The sequence below is a fragment of the Elephas maximus genome, chromosome 12 (genome assembly GCF_024166365.1).
Source record: "Elephas maximus indicus isolate mEleMax1 chromosome 12, mEleMax1 primary haplotype, whole genome shotgun sequence".
In the NCBI taxonomy this organism is placed as follows: domain Eukaryota; kingdom Metazoa; phylum Chordata; class Mammalia; order Proboscidea; family Elephantidae; genus Elephas; species Elephas maximus.
Window position 1 is genome coordinate 87,821,432 of NC_064830.1, and position 24,742 is coordinate 87,846,173.

General features: G+C 51.2%; 1 protein-coding gene across 3 annotated transcripts in view; it reads right to left on the reverse strand.

Annotated features, from left to right (window-relative positions):
- Nucleotides 1-7,434: 7,434 nt before the first annotated feature.
- Nucleotides 7,435-24,742, reverse strand: part of GTF3C1 (general transcription factor IIIC subunit 1) — an 89,341-nt gene continuing 72,033 nt past the window's right edge. For all 3 annotated transcript variants that reach the window (XM_049902797.1, XM_049902796.1, XM_049902798.1), the window contains 10 exons: nt 23,872-23,934; nt 23,118-23,211; nt 18,806-18,978; nt 17,126-17,413; nt 16,089-16,348; nt 14,552-14,826; nt 12,026-12,572; nt 11,245-11,296; nt 9,563-9,755; nt 7,435-8,613 (listed from right to left, as the gene is read on the reverse strand). In XM_049902797.1, coding sequence (XP_049758754.1) covers nt 8,401-8,613; nt 9,563-9,755; nt 11,245-11,296; nt 12,026-12,572; nt 14,552-14,826; nt 16,089-16,348; nt 17,126-17,413; nt 18,806-18,978; nt 23,118-23,211; nt 23,872-23,934 — 2,158 coding nt within the window. In that variant the 3' untranslated portion in view covers nt 7,435-8,400. The remainder of the gene's footprint in view (nt 8,614-9,562; nt 9,756-11,244; nt 11,297-12,025; nt 12,573-14,551; nt 14,827-16,088; nt 16,349-17,125; nt 17,414-18,805; nt 18,979-23,117; nt 23,212-23,871; nt 23,935-24,742) is intronic.

Below are 24,742 nucleotides of genomic sequence, written 5' to 3' on the forward strand. Positions count from 1 at the left end.
AGCTCCTTTGCACAGGGACCCCAAGTCCAAAGGACGTGCTCTGCTCCCAGCACTGCTTTCTTGGTGGTATGAGGTCCCCTGTCTCTCTGTTTGCTTCTTTCTTTTATATCTCAAGACATTTTCTCAAGATATAATCCAATCTTGTAGGTTGAGTCCTGCCTCGCTAACACAACTGCCATCCATTCTCCCTCACTAACGTCATAGAGGCAGGATTTACAACATATAGGAAAATCACACAATACCAAGAATCATGGCCTAGCCAAACTGATACACACAATTTTGGACATAATTCAGTCCATGACACAATTACCCTACCTGCACACTCCCACCTAATCACCTGGGTGGGAGTTACAAGACCATGTCAAGAAAGACCACACAAAAGCGATTCATCACACCTGACACAGACTAACCCCGCCTGTAAGTACTGTCAATTTATCAGTGAGCTGATAAATTTTGTTTTTCACTTTAGCCGGTTTGAGATGGATTTCTGTCACTTGCCGTAGACAGTGCTCTATCGTTGTTCTAATATCATTCCTACACTAAAGACTCTCTTCCCATCCTAAGGAAGGGCCACGTTCAAAGGGAGCACAGGATGGACTCCATCACTTCTCATGCATTACTTTGGGCAAGTCATTTGCTGTCTCTGAGCCTCAGTTTCCTCTTTTGTCAGGTGGGGGCTGGAGTCAATCCTCTGCTTGCTGGGGGATGAAGAGAGAATGAGGACAGGAGAAGACACACCGAGACTCCTCGTTAGACGTGTGTTTTCTTCTTTCTCCATCATCGGTTGAGTGGGTTCTGGGGTCAGAGGAGGACAGGGATATGGTCCCAGACCTTCCATGAGTTCACAAGTGCTTCACCCAGGAGGCCCCGAAGCTTCCAGTGCCCTCTGCAGGGACTCAGAGAACTCAGCCCTCCAGCTCCTCTGGCCCTCAATGGTTACTCCAAGGGCTTGGCAGAGGGTGCTGTGTGGGTATCCTAGTTGATCTAATCCGGGAAGGGAGGAGGGAGAAGGTGAAAATCAGAGCCTACCCTTCCTTTTACCCTTCAGGAAACAGAGGTCCAAAGAAAGCAGTCACTTGCCCAGAGTCAGCCTGCGCCCTGCTCCATGTTCTGGGTTCTTCTGCCCTCCTCTGCAGGGCATGCAGTCGGCCTGGGCCTGGCTGCTGCACCACCATGTGGTCCAGCCCTTCCCGACCCAGCCACACCATCAGTCAGCTGCACCGTCAGAACACCAGGCCTGCGACTGGAAGACAGCAGACTGAGCACACGCATCTTCCCCTCCTGGAAGCTCATGAAATCAACAGTAAAGGATTGAGAAGCATACAGTCTAAACAGGGAAGAGAATGGGGTCAGCTGTGCTTAACAGACATCAACACATTAATAGGAAGAAGATAGAGTCAAACATTTGCTCATATGTCACCTTGTCAATGGGACCTACCCCGGGCCCCTTACTTAAAACCCCAACACCCACCCCCAGCCCCCTCAAATCCTCTGACATGGTCCTGATGCTCTCCGGGGCCCTTATTATGCTCTAACACACTGTATGTTTTACATGTAACCTGCTTACGTCTGTCTATCCGCGTCAACAATGAGCTCTGTAGGGGCAGGAATTTTGCCTGCTTTATTCACTGCTATGTCTCTGAGCCTGCAATAGGGCCTGGCACATAGCAGGTACTCAAAAATATTCAATGAATGAATGAGTCGATTAATAGCAGAATAGTGACTGACGAAGCAGTGGACAGAGGGGAGGGAGGAAACTGGGTCCGGGATGGACCATCTGCCCCTGGGCCTGGAATACCACAGACGGATGAGGATGAGAACAGGGGCTTCCTTGGAAGTCTTTAAATGGGACCAGAGACTCGCCACCCCCATTGCTTAGACCACAAGGTAACTAGGAACCTTCCCCCTGCCCCGAGTGCCACCAAATTTGAGAGTTTTTACTCTAAAAACTGAAGGCCCCAGAGAAGAAACCTCATTCTGCTTTTTAGGGGGTCTCCTAGCATAATGGCTGGGTCCGCATCCCAGCTCCCAAAGCAAAGCCCACTACTGGAGAGTGATGTGAAGGGCAAGGGTTCTGAGGCTGCACTGCCTGGGTTGGAATGCCGGCAAACCATCTCCTAGCCTCCAACCGTTGAGAAATCATTTTACCTCCTCGTGCTTCAGTTTTTTCATCCATGAAATGGGTATACTGATTGGACATACTTCTCAGGGCTGCTGCGAGACGAGGAGTTAATACATATACATACATGCACACGCATATGCACACATACACACACAGTGTGTGGTACATTGCAAGTGCTCAGAAAATGTTGTCATTACTATATCATCGTTTTTGTGGACAAGTCACCTGCAACCCCAGTCAGTTTTTACTGGTCCGACCCTTAAACATGAGTGGACAAAGAGCAACTGACATTTGGAGACTAAGAACCAAACCCTTCCCCCCAAAAAACCCAAACCCATCGCTGTGGAGTTGATTCTGACTCACAGCGACCTTATAGGACAGAGTAGAACTGCCCCATAGGCGTTCCAAGGCTGTAATCTTTACACAAGCAGACTGCTGCACCTTTCTTCTGCGGAGCGGCTGGTGATTTCAAACTGCCGACGTTTCAGTTAGCAGCTGAGCACTTTAACCACTGTGCCACCAGGGCTCCTTAAGAGCCAACACGAAGTGCGAGTTGCTGATGCCACCTGCTGGTAATGACTGGAATACACTAATGTCAGCGGAAGGTGGTGCCTCTCCTACTCTCTATGTCCAGGGAAAGGGCTCACACTGGAGCAACTTCCAGGTGCTTTGTTAGGCAGCTTATACAGGTGACTCTATACAATTGTCGCAGCAACCCACTGCAGCGGGGAATACGGGCCTGGCTTACTGATGAGGACGGGAGGTGAACTGGTGGATTCTTTTTTTTTTTTAAATTCAACAAGGTGGCCTCTTCCCTTTGGGTGGGTGGACGTGCATTGGGCACTGGGAGGTGGAAATGGAGTTCCCGCTAGGCAACACACACATACGTACACACCCATATACACATACACACATGCACACACACACATACACAAGCAATACACACATATACACACAAATACACACATGCACGCACATAACCATACACACATACATACACACACATGCACACACATTCAATTTACAAAACATACATATGCACACACACATACACGTGCACACATATATACATACACATTCAATACACAAAATGTATGTACACACATATGCACGCATGCACACACATGCAGACATATACACACCTGCATATACACACATACACACATGTGAGCCCATATACATATTGCTATGGATTGAAGTGTGTCCCCCAAAAGAGATGCTAAAGTCCTAGACCCAGTACCTGTGATTGTGACCTTCTTTGGAAATAGGTTTTTTCTTTTGTTAACGAAGCCGTAGCAGAGTAGGGTGGGTCCTAATTGCTTTGGGTGGTGTCTAATAAAAGGTGAGAACAGACATGGTGACAGAGTCACACACAGGAGGAAGACGCCAGGTGACAATTCATCTACAAGCAGCAAAGAAACGCCAAGGATTGCTGGCAGAAACCAAAAGCTAAGAGGGAGGCATGGAACAGCTCCTTCCTCGGAGGCCTTGGGAGGAAATCAAACAGCACCGATTTGGACTACCAGTCCTCAGACCTCTAAGACGATACATTTCTATTTTTTAAAGCCACTCAGTTTGTGATATTTTGTAATTGCAACCCAGGAAACAAAGACACAAATCTACACATACACAAGGCACATACACACATGTATACGAGCATGCACACACATGTAACACACACGATACATGTACACATTTACACACGCGCAGTGGTTAAGAGCTTGGCTGCTAACCAAGAAGTCAGCAGTTCGAATCCACCAGCCACTCCTTGGAAACCCTATGGGGTAGTTCTACCCCGTCCTGTGCGGTCACTAGGACTCATATACACACCTATGAAATATACATATACACACATGCACACATATACACATAGACACAAATGCACACATTCACAAACAGGCACACATACATACATGCACACACCCGTCTGGCAGAAGTGGGTGAAGTGGGTGAAGGGTCCACGGGAGGGGTGGGTAGTCAGGGGAAGTCAGAAGACAAGGCACCCTGGAAGATATGAGGCTGGTGGGGAGCAAGGTGCCCCAGGAGGTGGTCAGCAACAGACTGAAGATCTGAGAGGAGCTTGAGAAAGAATGGGGGCTGAGCCCCAAAGGCAGCCATGAGGATGCACAATGGAGCCTTGTGCGCCACAGGGGAAAATCGCGAGGCAATTTAAACGCTCTCCGTTAGGACAAAGCATGAATACCCCACAGGACATTGGGTACCGGAGATTCCACTGTCACTTGGAAAGAGGCAGCCCTCTACATTCCGGCACAGACACTCAAGGGGTGTTGCTGTAAAATGGCATATTCTGTGTAACACTGGTACCACACTCCCATGTTTTCCTGGGGTGCATACATATGCATGTAAATGTAAAGAAAAAGGTCTGGAAGGATCCATGAAGGAGAAAGTGAATTCACAGGCTTTTAGCCGTATCTGTTATGCTTTACGTGTTTAAAGTTAATGCATTGCTTATGTAACTAAAAAGGAATAAATATGAAAGTAGATTGAGGAGGGAGAGTCTGAGGAAGGGCAGGGTGCTTGGCCCCAGTGTGTGGGTGGCTGGCGGGTTCCAGGGGAGACCCAAGTGCGAACAGGACCTGTTCACCCCCTGGGCGGGAAGTGACAGGTGGGGCATGGCCCGAAACAACCCAGCACTACTCTGGGGCTGCAAATGGACAGACCAATTTTTGCCCCTTCATGGGTTTTATCTGGTTGCTCAATCCTGCGACATCTTCACCCTCAGGAGTACGCTTGAGTCCATTGTCGTGACCACTGCGTATTGTGAGTGTCTTCCAACCCAGGGGGCTCATCTTCCAGCACTATATCAGGCACTATCCTGTTGTGATCTGTAGGGTTTTCATTGGTTAAGTTTTAGAAGTGGCATGACTCAAAATGTGACCTGCTGCAAACATCCATTAATAATTGGGACGTGGGAAGTATGAAGTCTGAATCTAGGAAAACTGGAAGTCATCAAAAAAGAAATGGAATGCATAAAGATCGGTATCTTAGGCATTAGTGAGCTGAAATGGACTGGTATTGACCATTTTGAATGGGACAATCATATGGTCTACTATGCCAGGAAAGACAAATTGAAAAGGAATGGCGTTGCGTTCATCATCAAAAAGTAAATTTCAAGATCAGGCCTGAAGTACAATGCTGTCAGTGATATGGTAAAAGCCATACAGCTACAAAGAAGCCCAGTTAGTACGAATATTATTCAAATTTACACACCAACCACTAAGGCCAAAAGTGAGGAAATTGAAGATTTTTACCAACTTCTGCAGTCTGAAATTGATCAACCACTAAGATGCATTGATAATTACTCGTGATTGGAATGTGAAAGTTGGAAACGAAGAAGGATTGCTAGTTGGAAAATATGGCCTTGGTAAAAGAAATGACACCTGAGATTGCATGATGGAATTCTGGCAAGATCAATGACATTCATTGCAAACACAAGCAGAGGGTCAGGGAAAAAGAGGAAGACCCTTGACGAGATGGGTTGACACAGTGGCTGCAACAATGGGCTCAAACATAATGACTGTGAGAATGGCACAGGACCGGGCAGAGTTTGGTTCTTTTGCACACAGGGTCGCAGTGAGCCGGAACTGACTTCACGGCACCTAACGACAACATCAACAATTCTTAGAAGTAGATTGCCAGGACTTCCTTCCTAGTCTGTCCTAGTTTGGAAGCTCTGCTGAAATCTGTCCACCATGGTGACCCTGCTGGTATGTGAAATACCAGTAGCACAGCTTCCACTCTCATAGCAACAAGCAAGCCATGGTACGACAAACTGACAGGTGGTGGTTTATTTGGTCGTCAATACTTAAATATATACATCTTTTTCTTTTAAATTTGATTTCCTTCACTCTTTAGTTTGCCACAGTCCCTACCACTCACTCTCTAGTCTTTAACCCGAGGCCCCTGAAGACATCTGTGCTCACAACTTCCCGTGAACTTCTGTGGTTTCTGAAAATCTCTGTTCAGAGCTTGGAAGGGCAGAGGGCTACCTGAGATGGATGGACAGACAGGAGGCAGATGAATGGATGGTGGGTGGAAGGGGCACACGGGTGGTACAGGGATGAGTGGAGGGAGAGGAGAGAAGGGCTGTTCACAGAAGCCCTGAGGGCTGCACCCTCGTCCCCGTGTTACACCACCTCTGGGAGGCGCTGGGAACGACATGCGCTGTGCTGAGTCCTGCCACAGGCAGTGCTTGGTGATCTTCAGCTTGTCTGACCCTGTATGAGGGAGACGTTCAAGCCTCATCTTTCAGGTGAGAAAACTGAGTTCGGAGACATTAACGTTAAGACTAGTTAGTATTTTAAGTCACAGCTGCTGGATTCTCAAATCTATCTTCCTTCCACGACACAATGCATTCCCAAATAATTGGCATTTGTATTGTTTATAAAGCAGATCATACCTGTTCTACTTGATCTCCTCAAAAAATCCCATAGAACGCTTGAGTGAAAACAAACATAAAACAAAAAAAAAAAGGTGCTAAGACTTGTTCGAGGTCTTGGCTGTGCTGGGGTTTACCCTGTCCTTACCCCTCCTCACCCACAAGTCTGGCCCGGAGCATCCAGGATCCTGGTCCCTCGTAGAGAGAAGATGGAAACAGCGTTGAAAGTTGGGCCAGATCAAGCATCCCAAGATCAAACGTCCCCCAGGAGGTACCGGGAGTGAGACCCAGAGCCTGGGGGTAGGGCTGTGTGTCTGGGAAGGCCACGTCCATTTGCCGCCTCCACTTGGCACCTCTGACTGTCACATACAGGAACGTAAGCCAGTGTTGCCAGATCTTTCCATTTTTCAAGAGACGATAGAAATGAGGATTTTTCAAAAACGTGAAACCTCCACATTTTTAAAATGTTGGCAACTAACTAAAATACTTAAAATGTTGTGGGCTAATGAGAATATTAACAGGCCAAATTCTGCAACCTCGCCACTAGAGTTGGCCTTGCTGAGAGGTGACTGTGGGCCGGCATTAGCGCTCGGAGCCTCTCTGATACACACTGCCGCGCCCCCCACAACACTCCCCTCTTTCCCCCGTGCGCGTGCACACACACACGCACCAACACACACGCACATGAGCTTCTTGGTGAAAGGATGGGAATGGGAGCAGCTGAGAATGTAGAAGCGCTTTGGAAGGTGCCTATGCCCCCAGGACCCTGAGGGCTGGTGCCACCCAGACAGATGGTTTGTTGGGTTTGCTGGGAACACCTTTCCGGACTGTTCCATCACTGAAAGCAGGGAATACCCCCAGGGGATTGAGGATTCCTTAGGAAACACACAAAACTAAACACTTTTTGCTTCATTTTAATTAAAAAAAAAAAAATAAAATAAATACATGCCAGGGACTTTTTTTTTTTAAATCAGGAAGGAGGCTGAAAGAACTAAACAAAACAAACAAAACCCAAGTTGACAGGGCATCCTCATTTCTAGACTACGTGCCGAGAAGGGTGGTGGGAGGGGGGAGGGTGGGCCAGCCCCTGGGTACTTGCAAGGTAGTAAGAGCGCACCTGCCCCTCTGGGGGGCTCACTCCAGCCCTCAAGAGGTCCTGCTCGAAGGTGAGTCTAACTCGCTGCCGTGGCAACCTGGTGGCGGGTGCACAGCTCCCGGCTCAGCAACATGTCCTGGTGGCGGTACGCGTGTTTTCTGGGGAGCCTGACAGCGGCCTGCCATGGTGGCCAGAACTGACATGAAGCGCATGCAGACCGGGCAAACCCCAGAGGCCCAGGGCTCCCGCTCCCCACCCCAGGAGGCTTGGGTGCTGTCTGTGGAGGTGGCTGTTTCCAAACGCAGCCACATCTTGGGACCCCCAGGGGGACAAGACTCAAGGGCCCCTCAAGTGCCCCCCCTCCACAGGCAGCTCCAATGAGAGCAGGGAAGGTGCCTGTAATGCCGGCCAGGGGACTAAGGGAGTCAGAGTTGGAAGAGAGTGGGGAGGGGACCACAGTGGCCTCGCAGCTGTCCTGCCACACCCCAGCCCGGCTGGGACAAGAAGCACCAAGTCCTGGGAGATGATGCAGGTCCTGAGGGCAGCCCAGGTTGAGCTCCAGGGAGCAGGCAGGCGGGAGGCCCCTATCGCCAGATGTACAGAATGGGGACCATTGTCAGCTTGGTGGCTCTGGCCCTGGGCTCAGCCCCAGAGCATGTCCTGGTGCACGGAGGCGGCCTCACCGGCTGCCGGGGCTTCAGGTGCTCTACCCAGGAGAAGATCGCAGCTGGGAAAGGGTGTGGCAGGTGGCAGCTGGTAGGGGAGGGGATGGCTACACGTGGCTTAGAAGTGGACCCACTTGTTCCAGTTGATCTCATGGGGGAAGACTCGGCCCAGGCGAAGGGTGCAGTCTAGTGTGGGCTCGTAGAATGCCGTGGGGCTCTCGTTCTGGTCGGGGGGCGTCTCTGCTTCTTCTATTGAGGGCTTCGAGAAGAGCGAGACGGCCGAGGGCTTCTTCAGCAGGCGCTTTCTAATGCAGCCGAGGGATTCCAGACCCTGAGACGCCACAAAAAAAGGTAGAGATGCCTTAGCCTGGCTTGTTTATTCTCTAAGCATTTATGCAACATATCCCAGTACCAGGAAGTTGCTTCCCGTAGCAGATGACACCTGGAGTAGTGATTAGAGTGGGGGTGACTGGCATTTGTACAGTGGCTGGAGCCACCATAGGAAATAGGATTTCTGGAAGAGTAGGCAGAGAACACTGGTCGCAAACTGGCTTCCAGTGGGGTTTTGTTTGGCCTGAATGTGCTCTAAAACTCAGGGAATTTCACACCACACTCAGGCCCAATGCTCTTGAGGAGCGGGAGCAGCTGGTCACCAGGGGCTGAGTGAGCACAGGGTGGCGACTGGCCTTCGGAACACATACAGTCTTGGGAGGGTGGGCACCCTTGCTGGTTCCCCCTTGACCCATGAAGGCTGTGCCACTCATTCACCTGCTGGGCCCCGGGGGCTTGTGAGCCTGTGACCTACTGTGGAGACAAAGGGGGCAGACAAGACCCCCGGAACACCAGCACTTTAGGCTGGGCAGCAGCACTGAGTATCAAGGATGCTGAGAGGGGTGGCCTGAGGGTGAAGGAGAAGTCTGGAGAAGCAGGGCTGGGGCCCTCATTGCTACTAAAGGCCAGAGAGGCCGAAGCAGGGGGATGGAACACGGGCATGGGCTGGTCTGTGGGCAGAGCTGCCACCGTGCACACTGGGCCGGTCTCCCTGTGGAGGCTGAGAGGGAGTTGCAGTGGAGGCGGTGGAGAACCTGCGAGCAGCAGCCCTGAGGGGGCTTGCTCTCAGCTGGGATGCCTGAGCCGCTTGTTTGCTGCCGTGCCTGGCACCTTGCCTAACATGTCCACAACCCCATCCCTGGAGACGCAGAAGCCCAAGGCCCAGGAGGAGGGAGCTGCGGCAGGAGGAGACAGGGTGCCCACCGGACCCCGTGTGCCTGGGGCCGCACCTGGAGGAGCTCGAGCACGGCGACAGGCTGCAGGACGCCCTGGTAGTGCTGTAGCAGGCAGCTCTCAGGGATGCCGGGCTTGGTCATGATGTGGTAGAGCAGGGCCTCCATCATGCCCTTGCACACCGGCATGTTCAGGTGGCCGTCCACAATGCGCCACGGGCGGCCGATGAAGCAGATGCTCTCGCAGTCCCTGCAGGGGCAAGAGACGGTGTCAGTGCTTGGCAGGGGAGGAGGGGGTGTCTGTGCTCGGCAGGGGAGGAGCGGGTGTCGGTGTTCGCCAGGGGTAGGAGGGGGTGTCAGTGCTCGGCAGGGGAGGAGGGGGTGTCAGTGCTCGGCAGGGGAGGAGGGGGTGTCAGTGCTCGGCAGGGGTGGAAGGGGACAGGCTCCTTCACAAGCGGTCCTAGGCTGTGAAGGTGGACAAGCAGACACCAAGAGGCCCGGAGCCCTTGTTGGGAGCCGTCTACCTTCTTCTCTGCTCGTGGACCTCTTCCCTCTCTCCTACCTGGAGAGAGCGGTCCCAATCCCAGGGCCTTGGCCCCGGCTGAGGGCAGGCCCAACATGGGCCTGCTCAGACCCACCACGAGCATGCCACAGGGACCAATGATCTGTCTCTGCTCAGATCCACCGTGACCACGGCCATAGGAAGCAATATCCCATCGCTGGGCCTGGGGCCCCAGCCACCCAGTATGACTGCTGCTTCTCCCCACACCAGCAGGGGAGGGAAAAAAGAGTTCTGACTTCTGGATTCGTCAGTTCCACCCGGGACCCGGAATCAGTGGCTGCCTCCACCTCCAACCAAGCTCAGAGGTCTGTGTCCAGAAGCTCCACTTCTGTGTGGTGGACAGGGGTTCTAGGCACACTTGCCTTTGAGCAAAGGCTTCTGCTGCTAAACCACTGGCCGATCCCTCACATAGGCCTAAGCCTGTGACAAAGCCCTGGACTGGCAGCTGCTTGGCTCTGACTGCCTTGTTTGGGGCTGGGGAGCCAAGGGCACTGTGTAGAGGGGTATCCCCTCACCCATAAGACTTTTGTGAAGCCTGAATGTTGGAGGCCCTGAAGGTAGCGTTTCTGGCTCTGAAGACTGCAGCCCCTCCTGATAGGAGTATACTCATCCCAGGGCAACCTTTTAATTCTGAGGGGCTGAGCGGGCACAGGAGTCCCTGGGGCAAAGGCGGAAATCCCTGAAAGTGAAACTGCCCTAGGCTGGGAGTTAGGAGCTCTTGGTTAATCTGGCCACACGGGCTGTGGCCTGGGGCAAGTGCTATATCTCTTTGGGCCCTTTTCTTGCCTGTAACAGAGATGAGGTAACCATGGGCGTGAGGAGGCCCAGCGAGAGCAGCACGGGACAGCATTTGCCCATGTTCTCAGCAGGCGCTATGGGCACCCTGGTGGACTGGCTTGCTGCTCGACACTGTCTGGGGCACTGAAAGTCCATTACCAACAAGGAGCGCCTCTGGCCCACCCAAACCCCCACCCTCACCCCCAGTGAGTGTGACAGCCAAAAAGAGCCCCGCCCATTTCTGTCTCCTGCTGAGAACTGCTATACTGGACAAATTGTCCAATACTGCGCCCCTGGGCAAGATCTTCGTGCTCCTAACTAGAACCAGGGTCCCTGTCTGCAGCTCTGAGGACAAACATTCCCATGCTCTGCAGGGCCTGAGACAGAGTCCCATACTCACCTTCCCTGCGCTGCCTGGGAGAGGCTGCCGGCCACGGAGCTCTCGGCCAAACCTGATGGAAGAGGAAAAGGCTGTGAGGAACGCAAACACGGGGGAGCCCGTCTCCTCCTCCTTCACTGCTGCGCTCTGGAGATAATGCAGTGAGAACAAGGACAACAGTCCCTTTCTTCACAAAGCTTCCAAGGAGGAAGCTGGGCCTTGGAGGTGAAAGCCAGCACACTCCAAACAGCCGGAACCGACAGAAGCGTGCAGGTGTGTGTGCTTGTCCCCAGGGCTGTGGAACCCCCACTAGGGGAAGCAAACGAGCCCCTTGATTCCCATCTAGAAGCCCTGGCCACAAACGCTGTGTTTGGAAAACCCTTAGGCAAAACACCTCCCAAAAGACAAAAGCTCCTTTAGAAACCACACAAAAAGGCCACTGTTGATAAAAAGAGGTACCCAGCAGCAGAGGCAGAAGGCAAGTTTCAGTATGTACATGTCTGCCAACCCTCACAAATCCGCTACTGCCTTCACACAGCAGACCGCGTAGGCGGACACTGTTTGCCAGAGCGCCTCTAGCTACTTGTCATTCCAAGATCAGCTATGAGTTTCTGAAGCCTTCTGCCCTCTAGTGGAGACATCCGGAGGCAACATCTTCCTCCCTCAAGCCTTAGTCTACGAAAAGCTGAAATCAAAGTCTCCCCTTTTGCACCCAGTGGAGGGTTCCCAATCTGGGTGAAAGGTGTGGGCCATTCAGGTCTGAGGACAGAGAATGGGCGGGGTGGGAGACAAGGTTTGGTACCTCGGGGGTCTTCACAGCCTTCTGGAAGCTGGGCCTGACAGCTCAGCTGTTCTTGATCTGGTGAGCTGGGTTCCATGACACCCTCTTGGTCCCCCTGCCCCGCCCTGGATGCTTCTGGGGGAGGTTCCCTGGCCCCTGTGTCTTCACAGGCTGCAGGCAGAGCAGGGGCCCAGATTTCTGGCATCGCTTCTGCTCTCAGCCCGAGGCTGGGGGTGGAACACACGTCCTGGAGCGCAGGCCTCTTTGCGGGGGGCGGCTGGATGCTCTCAGAGCTGCTTGGGCTGGCCGAGTCGCTGCTGGCCCAGCTGGCACGCCTCTTGGTGCTCCAGGGTCCCTGAGGAAGTGGGGTCTGCCTTTCAAAGGGGCTGCTCTCACTGAGAGGCCCTTCCAGGGGTCTGGCCTGGGGGTCTTCTCTTTGAGACTCAGCATTCTCCTCTTTGCCTTTTTGACGCACAGAGTGCAGGAGCCAGGGCTCAGCAGAAGCTATGGTCACCAGGCGAGCAGTGTTGCCACCAACTTCCAGGACCTGGTGCTGCTCCAGGAGGTCCTAGGAAAAGCGGGAGACACACACTGGGACTATCTGGGTTTGCCTGACAGGGGACAGCTGAAGTAGCCTTCCCTGTCTGATGGCTGTGTCTTGAGCAAGTGGCAAGCTCAGTTCAACTAGGACACACACAGTGTTTGAAGCGTGAGACATGGCATCTGGTCCTGGGTCGGCCAGGTGACCTGGGAAGTCTCTTTCCCTCTCTATGCCTCAGCGTCAGACATGCGAACTTCTTGGGAACATAGCCACGGCCTCAAAGCTAATGGGGATTTACCACAATCTCCTTCCGCATGGCCAACATCCTCCCACAGAACTCAACACCCCAAGCTCTATCAAGATCGTCCTCAAAAAGCATTCTCATTCCCTGGGGATGACAACTCCTTTCAGATTTATGCCACACCTGCTTCTCATACCCTTGTTCATATCTAGGAGAGCCACCAACTCTGGGAGGCAGGCAGAGATTACTGCCATCTTTCTTCCATAATCAATGGGCTCTTGAGCCCATAGATAGGGGAGGGCTGGCACCTGGGCTCTGCCACTGTGGCCTTGGGAACACCACTGTCTCTCCTTGAGCATCAGCACACCTCCAAGGGCTGTGTAGGCACCTGAGTCCAATGAATAATAACACACTATGAGAACGGTAGTCATTACCCCTCTCTTATTTCCTGCACTCATTTGATAATGACAAACATTGGCTTCCATTCTGAATCTGGGAAAATAAGAGGTGAGGGCTTCCTGGAGGAGGCCCATCTCCCTGTGGGTATCCCAGCTGCCTCTGGGATCTGCAATGCCTGAGCCGGCTCCTCCTCCCACACGATGGCTGCATGGCAAACGTCTCAACACCACCACCACCAAGTGACCCTGCATCCTACTGCCTACTGACTACCCACAATGCTCAGGGACTCCTTCCTACCACTTCCACATCTGCATATTTATTTTCCCAGTTGTAGCTTTAGGGTAAATGCGATTCTGTGGTCACTTGGCATTACCTCACCGAGACGTTCCTTTGTTTCTACAGTCTTCACATCTGACACTTTGAATGGCTGCTCTGCAGCCCGTGGAGTTCATGGGCCTTCAATTCCATCAACTGCTTCAAGTCAGTAGGCACTTGAGTCTCTATGTTTTGGTTCTACCATGATTACCTCTGAAGTTTCTGAGAAAAATATTAGTGGGCAAGTTCCAGCTCTGTTGTACAAACTGACCTCTTAAACCTGGGTATCCCTGGTCTAGAATGTTCCACAACCAACAGAAAATCTAGAAGTCAGCAAACCACCAAACTTTCCTAAACCACAGGCCACCATAGTTCAGCAGACAGTCAGCACAGGGTAAGAACATGACTAGTCCACCACGTCAGTGCAGCTACCTCTCCAACTTACTGCCAAGCTTTTGTAGTGCCAGCACACGATACAAGGGTGCTAACTGGATTTGCTTATCATTAGTAATGATTTGCTCTATTAGGTAAAAAAGGTGAGTGTTAGGCCAAGGAAAGGAGTTTCTTATTAACTGAGGCGAGAACACCCTCCCTCTTAAAGGGGAAATTTTCCTGGTGCAGCTTGCTGGGCCCCAAGGGGACTTGACTTAAAAGGCCCATCTGTTGGTGTATTATTCAGGTTCAACAGTCATTGACTCAAGTGGGACTGCGCAACTAAAGTGGGTGAGTCAGACGGGCCAGGTATCAGAGCTCAGGGAGCAGTGGGGACACGGGTGAGCTGAGGAGTACATGACCATCTGGAGGAGGGGCAGCCATTACTTGGCTCCAGCCAATTGTGCTTCAGGAAGAGGCCCAGTATGGCTGGATCTTCCAACTTTCAGGAGAAGGTGGATTTTAGGTGGTATCTCCTGATTTCTAAATACTGACAACCGATTTAATGTTTTTGAAGAAATACACTCTATGGCCTAAACCAGGCCTGTCTATGGTGCACATCTGGTCGGCAGGTCAGAATCTCTGCTTCAGCACATTGGGCTGCTTAGCACTCACTCACCTGGACATAGTCGGTGAACGTCCTTGTACGCTCACTGTCTGTCTTCTCAAAGGCAGAGAACTGTCTGCTCAGGGCCATCCTGTCAACCCCAAAATAACCTGTGGCTGCAATGGCCCTCTGGATCTCCAAGGCGGCAACCACATCTCCTGGTTTGTACCCAGACAGCGCCACCTGGTGGACAAACTCTTCCAAGCTCTTCTCCTGGGTGTTTATCACTCTGGTAAAAGTGTCCGGGAGGCAGGAAGTTCCCACTGCCAGCTCTTCCAGAGAAGTGGCTGCAAAGATGAGGAGGAAGGTCAGAAAAATCTCTGACAGAAGACCACTCCCCAGACCAAGGCACAAGGAATACCGAGGCAGGACACGCTCCAGTGCCCACTCACTGCTCCCCAAACAGCCACGAGGGTCACTTGGGTGGACATGGTTGGGCCCTCGGCAGTCAGATTTCTGATATGTGACCCCAGGACCTTGATTGCAGCTGACTGGATTGGATTTATCCTGGTCAAAACGATTCTCTTGCTCAAGAGGCTGGTTACTGTGTCCAAGTATGGGAAACCAGAGTTCTGAAAAACAGTGGTCCTTAGCTCTGGCTGTCTGGTTCCCGCCTGCGCTCACGTGTCCACTTCTCCTTAGACTCTGTGAGACAGCTGGACCCTTCCAAAAAACCCCCACTTTTGCTTAAGATAGCCAGGGCTGGTTTCTGTTGTTTCCTACAAGAGATGCCTCAGCTAAGACAATCATCGATAGGTTGGATTTGCCCTGTCCAAACTCCAGGCAGCACAAATACTTCATCATGGTTATAGAACTGAGAGCCAACACCATCAACCTCAACAATGTAAAAATAAAGGTAAGTCAGACAAAGCTAGGACGGGGATGGGAAGGAGGAGGAAGGGAGGTACAGGGAAGGGAAGGGGCTGGAATAGCCTCGCTTTATGCAGTGGGGCAAAAGAATGCTTAAAAGTAAGGGCTTGGGAAACAGAGGTTTAACTAAGTCATTGAATGTTTCAAAGGTAGGCAATAGAAGAATTTTTTTTTTTCAAAGTATAAATATTAGAAGTAAAGGAGGAAGGAGATAAGAAATGTGAGGCAAATACTCATCTTTCACTGCAACAGGTCAACAGATAATGCTTAAACCTTTCATGAGCACATGTAATTTAGAGTTATGGAGGTAACCACCAGAAAAACTAAAAGAGAAACAGTGAAAAGGTTACCTCTGGGGAGTGGCCAGGGGAGAGGGGGCTGGGATGGCTTTTCATACAAGCCTCTCTTGACTTAAGGAGGATGTGGTCCACTCTAAAGTGGGGGCGTGAGCACAGCCCTGTGGCCCCTGAGTGGGTGGTCACCAGGAAAGGGGTCTCAGAGGGTATGCACTCCTGGGGCTAGCTGCCAAGGTGGTGAGGTGTTTTTCCTGGTTTGTTTTGTCTTAGTGCCATCACTGTGACCTCCTCATTGGCCTGAGAGCCTGGAGGTGAGCATCCTAAGCGCCTTTGTGGCCGGTCAGTTGGCCCCGTCCCCAAGCCCAAGAAGGGAAAGCACTCACCGGTGGGCCCAAGGTGGGTGGGCCCAGGGGTGTGGCGGAGCCGGAACTTCACCTGGCAGGAGTTCACAACGATGTTGTCGTTGGGGTTGAGGTTGCGGGTGCTGACAATGCCGGGGGCATAGTAGCCCCTCATCAGCAGGTAGTTGGTGTGGGAGGCCTGGGGGGCTTTCACCTCAATGCTCCTGCGCTTGCCCCCTGTGCCTTCATCCAAGTCTTCCTCTTCATCGTCATCATCTTCCAAGCTCCCGTCCTTCCCCAGGCTAGAAGAAAAGTGAGACCCAGCTGATGGGACTCAGCCCCCAGCTGACCTCCAGCTGCCTCTTGTGGTGACACTAGCTCCCTCTGAGAGGGGGGTCCTCTGTAATTTAGCCTTGCCAATCGCCAGCACTAGCTACGGACCCTCCACTGGGGTCTGGCTGTGCTTTTTGCCCCTAGAAGGTCTAGCATGGGCTGCTGCTCCAGTTTCATCTCTTCACTCCATCTTCCCATGCACACCTCACTGACCCATATCATCCCTGTGTCTTTGTAAGAGCTGTTCCTTCTGCCTGGAAAACCCATCCTATGCATCTGTCCAAAAAAATGCCTGTTTCCATTAAGTCCTAGTTCAGCTATTATTCCCTCAAGCCACCTTCTCTGCTTACCCCTCCCTGCCACACTGTACCATGTCCTTCACTTCGGCAGGCCCAAGCCACCTCACCCTTGCTTCTCATAGCATTTGGAGGGACCACCAAGCCCACCTGCACATTGTAATTCCTAGTTTACAAGTCTGCGAGCCCTGTGAAGGCACCGCCTACGCCTTGCTTGCCTATGCATGGCCAATGCCTAGCACAGGGCCAAACACAAAGCAGAAAAGCCCAGCAAGTGCTTGTGGGAAGAATAAAGACCAGATGACTGAATGTGTAACATCGCCAACGCCACAGTGCTGAGAGGAAACGATGATGCCCAAAACTCTGTGAGCACACTCAACCCGAAACCGTGGCTCTGGGCAGTGTGTGTGGCGCCAAGCATCAGAGCTGCTGCTGACTCTGGACTCTTACCTCTTAATGACATCGTTCTCCACCATCGAACTGTCCACTACCACGATCTGCTCTGGGATTCTGACGTCCACGGAAACAAGGCCCAGAGAGAACAGGGACAAGGCGGCCACACAATGTCCCCCAGGACCATCCAAAGAAAATGCCACCAGGTCATTGGTGGAGTCGTTACTATCCTGGTCTTTGAAGGTAAAATGATCAGGCTGGTCTGACTTGCCAGCAGCCAAGATTTTGCTGAAGAACTGGAATGATTCTGTACAGACGGTGCTCGGAAATCGCCAGGTGAAAATCCTGTAACGGACAACAAGCACGGAAGGGCCTGACTGAGCACAGAGAGCTGGAAGTCTTCACCTGGCTGGGCTATAAGCACTTCAAATTATTACTGTAAAAACCAGACACACCATTTCTCCACCACCCGTGACAAATGAAGAAGCTGCACCTCTACCAAACTGGCTGTGTCTTTCTATCCCACTCATCGCAGCACCTTAAGCAAGGGCCATGTCTTTTTATCTTGCATTCCTGAGGCCCAGCCCGTGCTGAATTGGGCAAGATAAAAGTACTTTTGTGGTAACCATCTTTAAACAAACCAAGCCCTGAGTCCACCTCCGTCCAAGAGGATAACTCTCATGAATGTGGAACAACAGGGACAGGAGGGACCTGTAGGTCAGAGAAGGGACCGAGAGGTTCTAGCTCTGCTAAGCATGCTCACGATTCCAGTGAGGATGTGCGCGCAGGGAAGCTGCTTAAGGTCAAGCAGCCTTACTGGACCTAGACCCACACCAGCTTTCACGTTCACGGCTCTGACTGTACCAGGCTGCTTTCTGGGAAGGCAAAGGAGACTGAGGGCCTTAGGGATGAGGATTTAGGAAAGGAAGAAGTGTCTGAAGTCACAGGCAAAGAGATAGGATAAAAGAAACATACAAACGAAATCCTTATTTTGCTAACTTTAAGTTTCTGGATGCAGCCTCCACAGATCCGAGAGTGAGCCAGGAGACCAGCATGGAGAAGGGGAAGCTGCTCAGGGCAAGGAGGAACTCCTTGGGAATACTTTAACAGACCTTCTCTGCGTGTAGTCTAAGCCAGTGAGGCAAGGTGCCAAATGTGCAAGCGAGAAGAGCAGCCCCCACTGTGGCGTGAAGCCAGGCTGTGAGAAGCACTCTTTTCAGGGGAGCCCAGGAAGGTGGTTCTGGGAATGCAACTCAGCACCTTGCCCCACCACTTGGGGACTAATGGGCTGCAAACCGCCTGGAAAACATGTGATGGCTTAAAAGGAAGCATGTGAGTCTGCAGGACGGGAAACCGTGGTGCATCTGAGCTGTGGGGACCACGGATTGATCCTCTACAAGGACGATGCACTTTATTGAACCAATTTTTAAATTAAAAACTGATGTCACCCAATTTGACAGGACAAAGGGAAAGAAATGCCCTGCAAAGGTAAATGCCCTAACACAAAACGTTGCCAGCCTTATTCCCACGTGAACGAGGGATGGGTGTGGTTGAGAAAATGCGTTCTCACAGAAGCCACGCCTGCACATGGCCGCAGAAGCATGGGTCCCCACCTTCTCTGATGCAGAATGGTTCCTGCTATTGTCCCCCTGTGTGCCACTCTGCAGAGGGCAGGGCTCACCCCTGACCTGGATCACCGCCTGCCCAGCCCAGGCTGCACGGGTCCGAGGGCCTCACCTGTAGTAGGTCTGGGACAGCTGGTAGGACATGGGCACGAAGGGCAGAGCCCGGTTTTTCTTTGGGCCCAGCGTGTGATTGACCCGGCGCCGGTTGACCAGGCTCCTTTTCTGGCACTCCACGAAGGCCTTGACGAGAATCTGGTCCTTGTATTCCCGGTATATGCGGAAAGTCTGCAACACAGTGAGGTTGTGGGTGAGCCCGGATGTGTGGAGGAACACAAGGTACAGCTGTTTGTTTATGAGGACCACGCCAGTAGCCTCCAGTTTGCTGGTCTCCCTGCTTCTACACTTGTCACTTGGCCCCCTCCGTTCTCCACAGCAGCCATAGTACTCCTTTTACAAGTAATCAGACCACACATTACTTCTCTACTGGAGCAAGCCCTGGTGGCGTAATGGTTAAGAGCCAAGTTTGCTAACCAAAAGGTCGGCAGTTCCAATCCACTGGGCATTCCTTGGAAACTGTATGGAGGAGTTCTACTCTGTCCTAGAGGGTCGCTATGAGTCAGAAGTGACTTGGCAGCAATGAGTTTGCTTTTTTTCCCCAGAAACACTAATGGCTTCCCTCTGCACTTGCAGCGGTCCTGACTATAATCAACAAAGACCATGTGAGCTGGACCTTGCCCACGACTCTGGCCTTCACTCTTGCTCTCCACACTCCATCCAGCCTCTACGGGCCTTCTTACATTTCTCGAAAATGCCAAGTTATTCCCCCCTCAGAAACTCTGCACTTGCCGCTCCCATTTCTTGGAAAGCACCTCCCCAAATCTCTGCACGCTGGACTCCTTCTCAACAGTAAGCTCTCAGCTCAAACGCGTTCCCTCCGGCTCCTCTGCAGGCACGTGTATTGTATCAGCCTGGCTGCGTAACATGGACCTCTGACATGGTCACACTTGTTTATTCACTGCCTCTCTTTGCGAGCAGAAAGGAAGTCCCGTGACAGTACGGACTTGACTCTCTTGCTGCTGCCCACACGGGGCAGGTGCTCCCTGCATAAACAGGGCTCCCCCTGCTGGCCCTGCCATCATGACCTCATGGTTCAGCCTGTTGGGTCTCACAGACTTAGGTCCTCCCAGAGGAAGAAACGCTGAAAGGACTACAGGACCAGCAGCGTCCCTGGTACCCCAATTTTCTGAAAAGGGTTAGTTTAACCAACCAGCAGCTAAAGACTGTCTTGCATCCACGAGCCCCTGAGAGTTCCTACTAGACTTTCCCCTCTGAAGTGCTGGCCAAGGAGAAACTGTCACGCTCTGAGAACTGTAGGCTTGGCAGGTCCTCTGACACCACTACACCAGAACCTCTGGATGACAGAGCAGATTGAGGCATATGACTGTGAGTGATCCTCCGAGGCCGTGTCACCAGGCTGGGCTGGAAAGAGAACAAGGCCTCCTGCCTTGAGTCCAGTGACCTGCACTTTCCTTAAGGCAGATGGACAAAGGAGGCAGGGGCCTGAGCAGTGGCCAGTCAGGGTTCTGGGGCAGGACGGGGGTGTACTCCAGAGCTGGACACTCACTGGCTCTTGTCAGACTGAGGCCTGCATACAACCTGGATTTCTCTAGTCCTGGGTGTGCAGACTACCAGGCCTTACGGGGAAGCATGCTGCATGGGGCAGAGGGAAAGACCAGAGGACTGGTGTGGATGCTGGGATCTGGCTTCTTGTGAAGAGTCTTTTGTGACTTTTGTTCTTCTCCTCCATCTGAGGTATGATTTCAGAATGGCTGCACTGCCCTAACAAAGGCTGCCATGGATAGGAGAACTGAAAGCATGGATAAGTAGGTGGGGAGCCTGGTCCACCCAGTCAGATTTCCAAGAGGCTGAGATGTCACAGACACGGGAACTGGAAACCTGGGGCTGCAGGGGGGCCCAGTAGGATGCTGTATGGGCCTCTGACATCATTGCTAATGGGCCTTCCAGCCTCATGGGCAGATTGAGGAGTTACTACAGAGACTTGCTTCCTACTGGAGGAGGAGGAGCAGGCTGGTGGTCTCAGCTGCCCTTTCTCCTGCACTTCCCATGGCCCTAGGGACTGTGTGCGTGCGGCGGGGGGGGGGGGGGGGGGGGGGCGGGGGGGAATGGCTTCCCTTTGTCACCACACATTAAATCCCAGGTTTCCAGCTGGAAATGGAACCTGAAGAAGGAAAAGCCACAGCACGATACAGAGGACAAGGCCCTGCCTGGAGCACAGGGCCCTGGCTGGTGCCATGATCTGGCTCTGACAGGGGTTTCTCCTTCTCTGTGTCTGGGTTTTCTCACTTGAGAGGAGTGATCCCTGAGGTCCCATCCAGCTCTAACTCCCTGCTGAGCAGGAAGGCTGAAAGGTCTACTCCACGGCCACCAGGCGAGTGGATAGAAGGAGCACTCACTGGCCAGCCAGCCCCAACCAGCTCTAAAGACATAGCATCATGGCCCAGAGCAGAAAGCAGACTCAAAATCCAACCTCTTCTCCAGGGCCTCAACACAAACATGTGCAGGGGCCAGGCAGGTAACATAAACATGGAACTTGATCGAAGGAAACGTGGAAACCAGCATGCAACCAAATGGGCAAAGGCTGGTTTCGCCATGTAGTCATGAGGCCCAGGGTTGCTATATCTTCTGGTTTCTTCTTTTTCAAGACAAGTCAGAAATTTGGATTTTTATGTGCAGTGCTGGTACCCAATTAAAAACAATTTTTTTGTTGGTGGTGTTTAACAAGCACGGGCCTAACAAAACCAATGCAGGGGCCAGACTTGGTGTGTGGGCTGCCTGTCTGTGCCCTCCTTCTTACTCTCTGCATGTGCTCAGACGGGGCTTCTTCACTCTCATCACTGCACACACCTGTGTGTGAGGATGGGGACACACTGCACTGAGACCAGCCCCAATGCTGCCATGCATACACTTCACTGGGCATAAAACAGGGACAAGAAAACAAAACCACTGGGGTCAAGTGCTGAATGGCAACAAGTGTATCAACAAGTGATCACTGTCACCTCCCTGATTTGAAGATCCCAGATGGTGCAGGAGGCACAAGGTAAACTCAAAGGAGGCAAAAAACAACTCATGGTGGTGAACTAAAACAAGAGAAATCAAATTAGCACTCAGCCTTTGGTTTGCAGAGGCCTGGGCACTGAGGTAAGATGACGAGGGTGGTGCTCTGAAGCCCTGCATTCAAACCTGAAGGCCCACTTACTGCCCTTAAATAAATCTGTCTTCCCCAACCTTCCTCCATCCCTCTCACAGCCAAAGTAACAAGCACACACCTGGGAAATATTAGCAACACCCAAGCTAGGGCCACACCAGTGCTTCTCAAAGGGTGGTTCATGGACCAGCTGCCTCAGCATCCTGGTGACAGGTGGCATGCATGGGTTAGGGTTCCATGCCCTCTAACTCCTGATGGACTGGCTAGGGTGGGGGCTTGGGGGTCACGTGCTAAAAAGCTCTCCAACTGACTCTCAGGTGCTCAAAAGTTTGAGACCCCCACCAGTCTAACTCCACCAGTGAGGTTAGAAATATCATCCCTGTGTTTTCTTCATTTTTTTCCCATCATGTTCCAATTGGGGCTGATCTGATAAGGTAAGCCGGAGGGTTTTTAGGGTTTAAGAGTAAACATAAAAGTACATAGGTTCTACTTAGAATACATGTTTGTGATCTTAAAAACAAGGGAGAACAACCTCCTGGGCAGCAGCTGCTCAGGAAGTGGGACTCTCTCAGCACCTCTGTTTGGGATTCAGAGCCAAACAGGCCTCAGTTTGACAAATGAGCTGTGTGCTCCTGCTGTATCTTTTCAACTCCTCTGAACTGCAAGTTTCCATACTTGTAAAGGTGTAACAATACCACCGATTTCCCCAGCTCACTGTGGGGTGACATGAGCCTTTGCTTTCTCTCTTTTATCTTCAGTTAGCTGTAATACCACAGGGCATTAGAGATATACTAAGTCCTCGGGAGACACGTAAGACTCACTGCCCACGGAACAGCAGCTTCCCCACTCAGTGATCGCTCACAGTAAAAATCTCTCAACATTTATAGTTTGAAAGATAGGCGACACAGCTCAGTTCCTCTCTCAGCTCTCCTGCCACACCTCATTTCTTCTTCTGCCTAATTTTCTGTCTGAAACAGCAGACTCAAAACCTCAGCACTGGAGGGGTTTTGGGGGCCACTGGATTCCACCCCCATACTTTAAAGATGAAAGAAGACAGCCTGAGTCTCAGGGGGATCAGGCCCCCTGAGGCCCCACTGCTGAGCAGTTCATGAGCCAAAACCTCACCTGGCACCGGCCTCTGCAGGGTCCCAAGCGCCATCAGCACTGCAGGGACGGGCGTTGGGTGCCTGGTACCCACCTGAAATGACTGGCAGGACTTCATCTGACTGTCCGAGAGGGCCAGCGTGCTCTGGATGAGGTTGTGGAGCACCAGAACGTGGATGTCATCCACGCTGAAAGAGACAGAGGGCGGCAGGGCGACATGAGGCCAGGGGCCACAGGCTGCCATCTTGAGGGAACCAATTCTCATTCAAAAGGGAAAAAAAGGTATCAATCTCACAAAAATGACATGAAAATCAAAAGGATCCAAAAAAAGTAAAACAAAATAAATGATGCGTTTTAGATCTTACAAACTGGTCAATTTTTACAGGTAAAAGTTTCAATCTAGTGGGTAAAAGGCGACACAACCTAGAAATGTGTTTATATGACAAGAAGCGAATGGAGTCTATGCTTATATTTTTCCCTCCAGTTTTAAATATGTTTTTCTCCAATGAGAATAGGCTTGTCACTGAAATGAGAGCTAAAATCAAACTGAACTAATATGATTTTCCAAGATGGAGAAAAAAGAAAAGAGTAAGTTGAGCTTTTTAACTAGAGTTTTGCTTGGATGGCTCATGGGGTAAGAGTTCAAACCTTTTCCCCAACCCGTCTTAAGGCTGGACCAGTGATACGCTGGGCTATGGGCTGGCAAACCTTTTCCGTAAAGGACCAGGTAGTAAATGTTTCGATAAAGTTTATTTCCAAGGACAGTGGCAGACTAGATTTCTCCCATGGCCATTTAGGTAACCCCAACAAGCAGGGGAGGAAAAGATACTCTGTACATCAGTACTTGCCTGTTAAGTTCATCCTCTTTATCGATTTGATCTTTTTCATCTCCAATTGCCAGAACTCGGTATCTGCATAAGAAGTAAGAGAAGAATGTGTCAATGGGACAAAGCAGAACCTATGGGGGTTGAGGCTTGTGCTCAAGATGGCCAGTTATTGGCTAAAATACAGGAAAAAAAATGTTAAGCTCACTAAGAATCAAACACTGCATATGCAAACTAAAATGAGAAAATACCATGCTCTGCCCGCCAAATAAGTATTTCATAAAAACGAGGGTTGACATGAGAAATGGTCACGTGCTGACAATTATGAAGCCACATGTTAACTGGCAGGGAGCCGAGTGTTCAGGGTTAAGAGAGCAGGGTATAAAATTGTGGGCTCATTATGATTGAAAACCCAGCACAAGGGAGAAGTCTGGAAGAACAGACACAAAAAGAGAGTAGCTGTTATTAGGGTGTTGGAATTATGGGCTATTTCCCCATCTATTTTTTGAGCTTCATGTAATACTGTTTTACCGTGTTTACACGAAGGAAATAAATATGAGAATAAATAACAGAATTTACTTTTTTTTTTTAAATGGCCATTTCTAAGACTTTTTTCTTTGGTTTCTACAAAACCAAAATCGAAGATGAGTTTTTATCTTTGTAATGGTAAATTCTTCCTAAAATTTAGTGCCCAGAAAAACAATCTTTTCAGAAAAACCTGTGAGCTATTTTTAGTCACACAAGGAAAAATATGGAACCATTTTCTTTTTTGCCTCACCTGCCAAAATACTCAAGATCAAATTTATTGTTAAATTGCAACTTTTTCTTCCCTTTAAAAGACTTGTGAGCTCTCCTTTAAAAAAAATCTTTATTTAAACTGTCTGGTTTTATGACT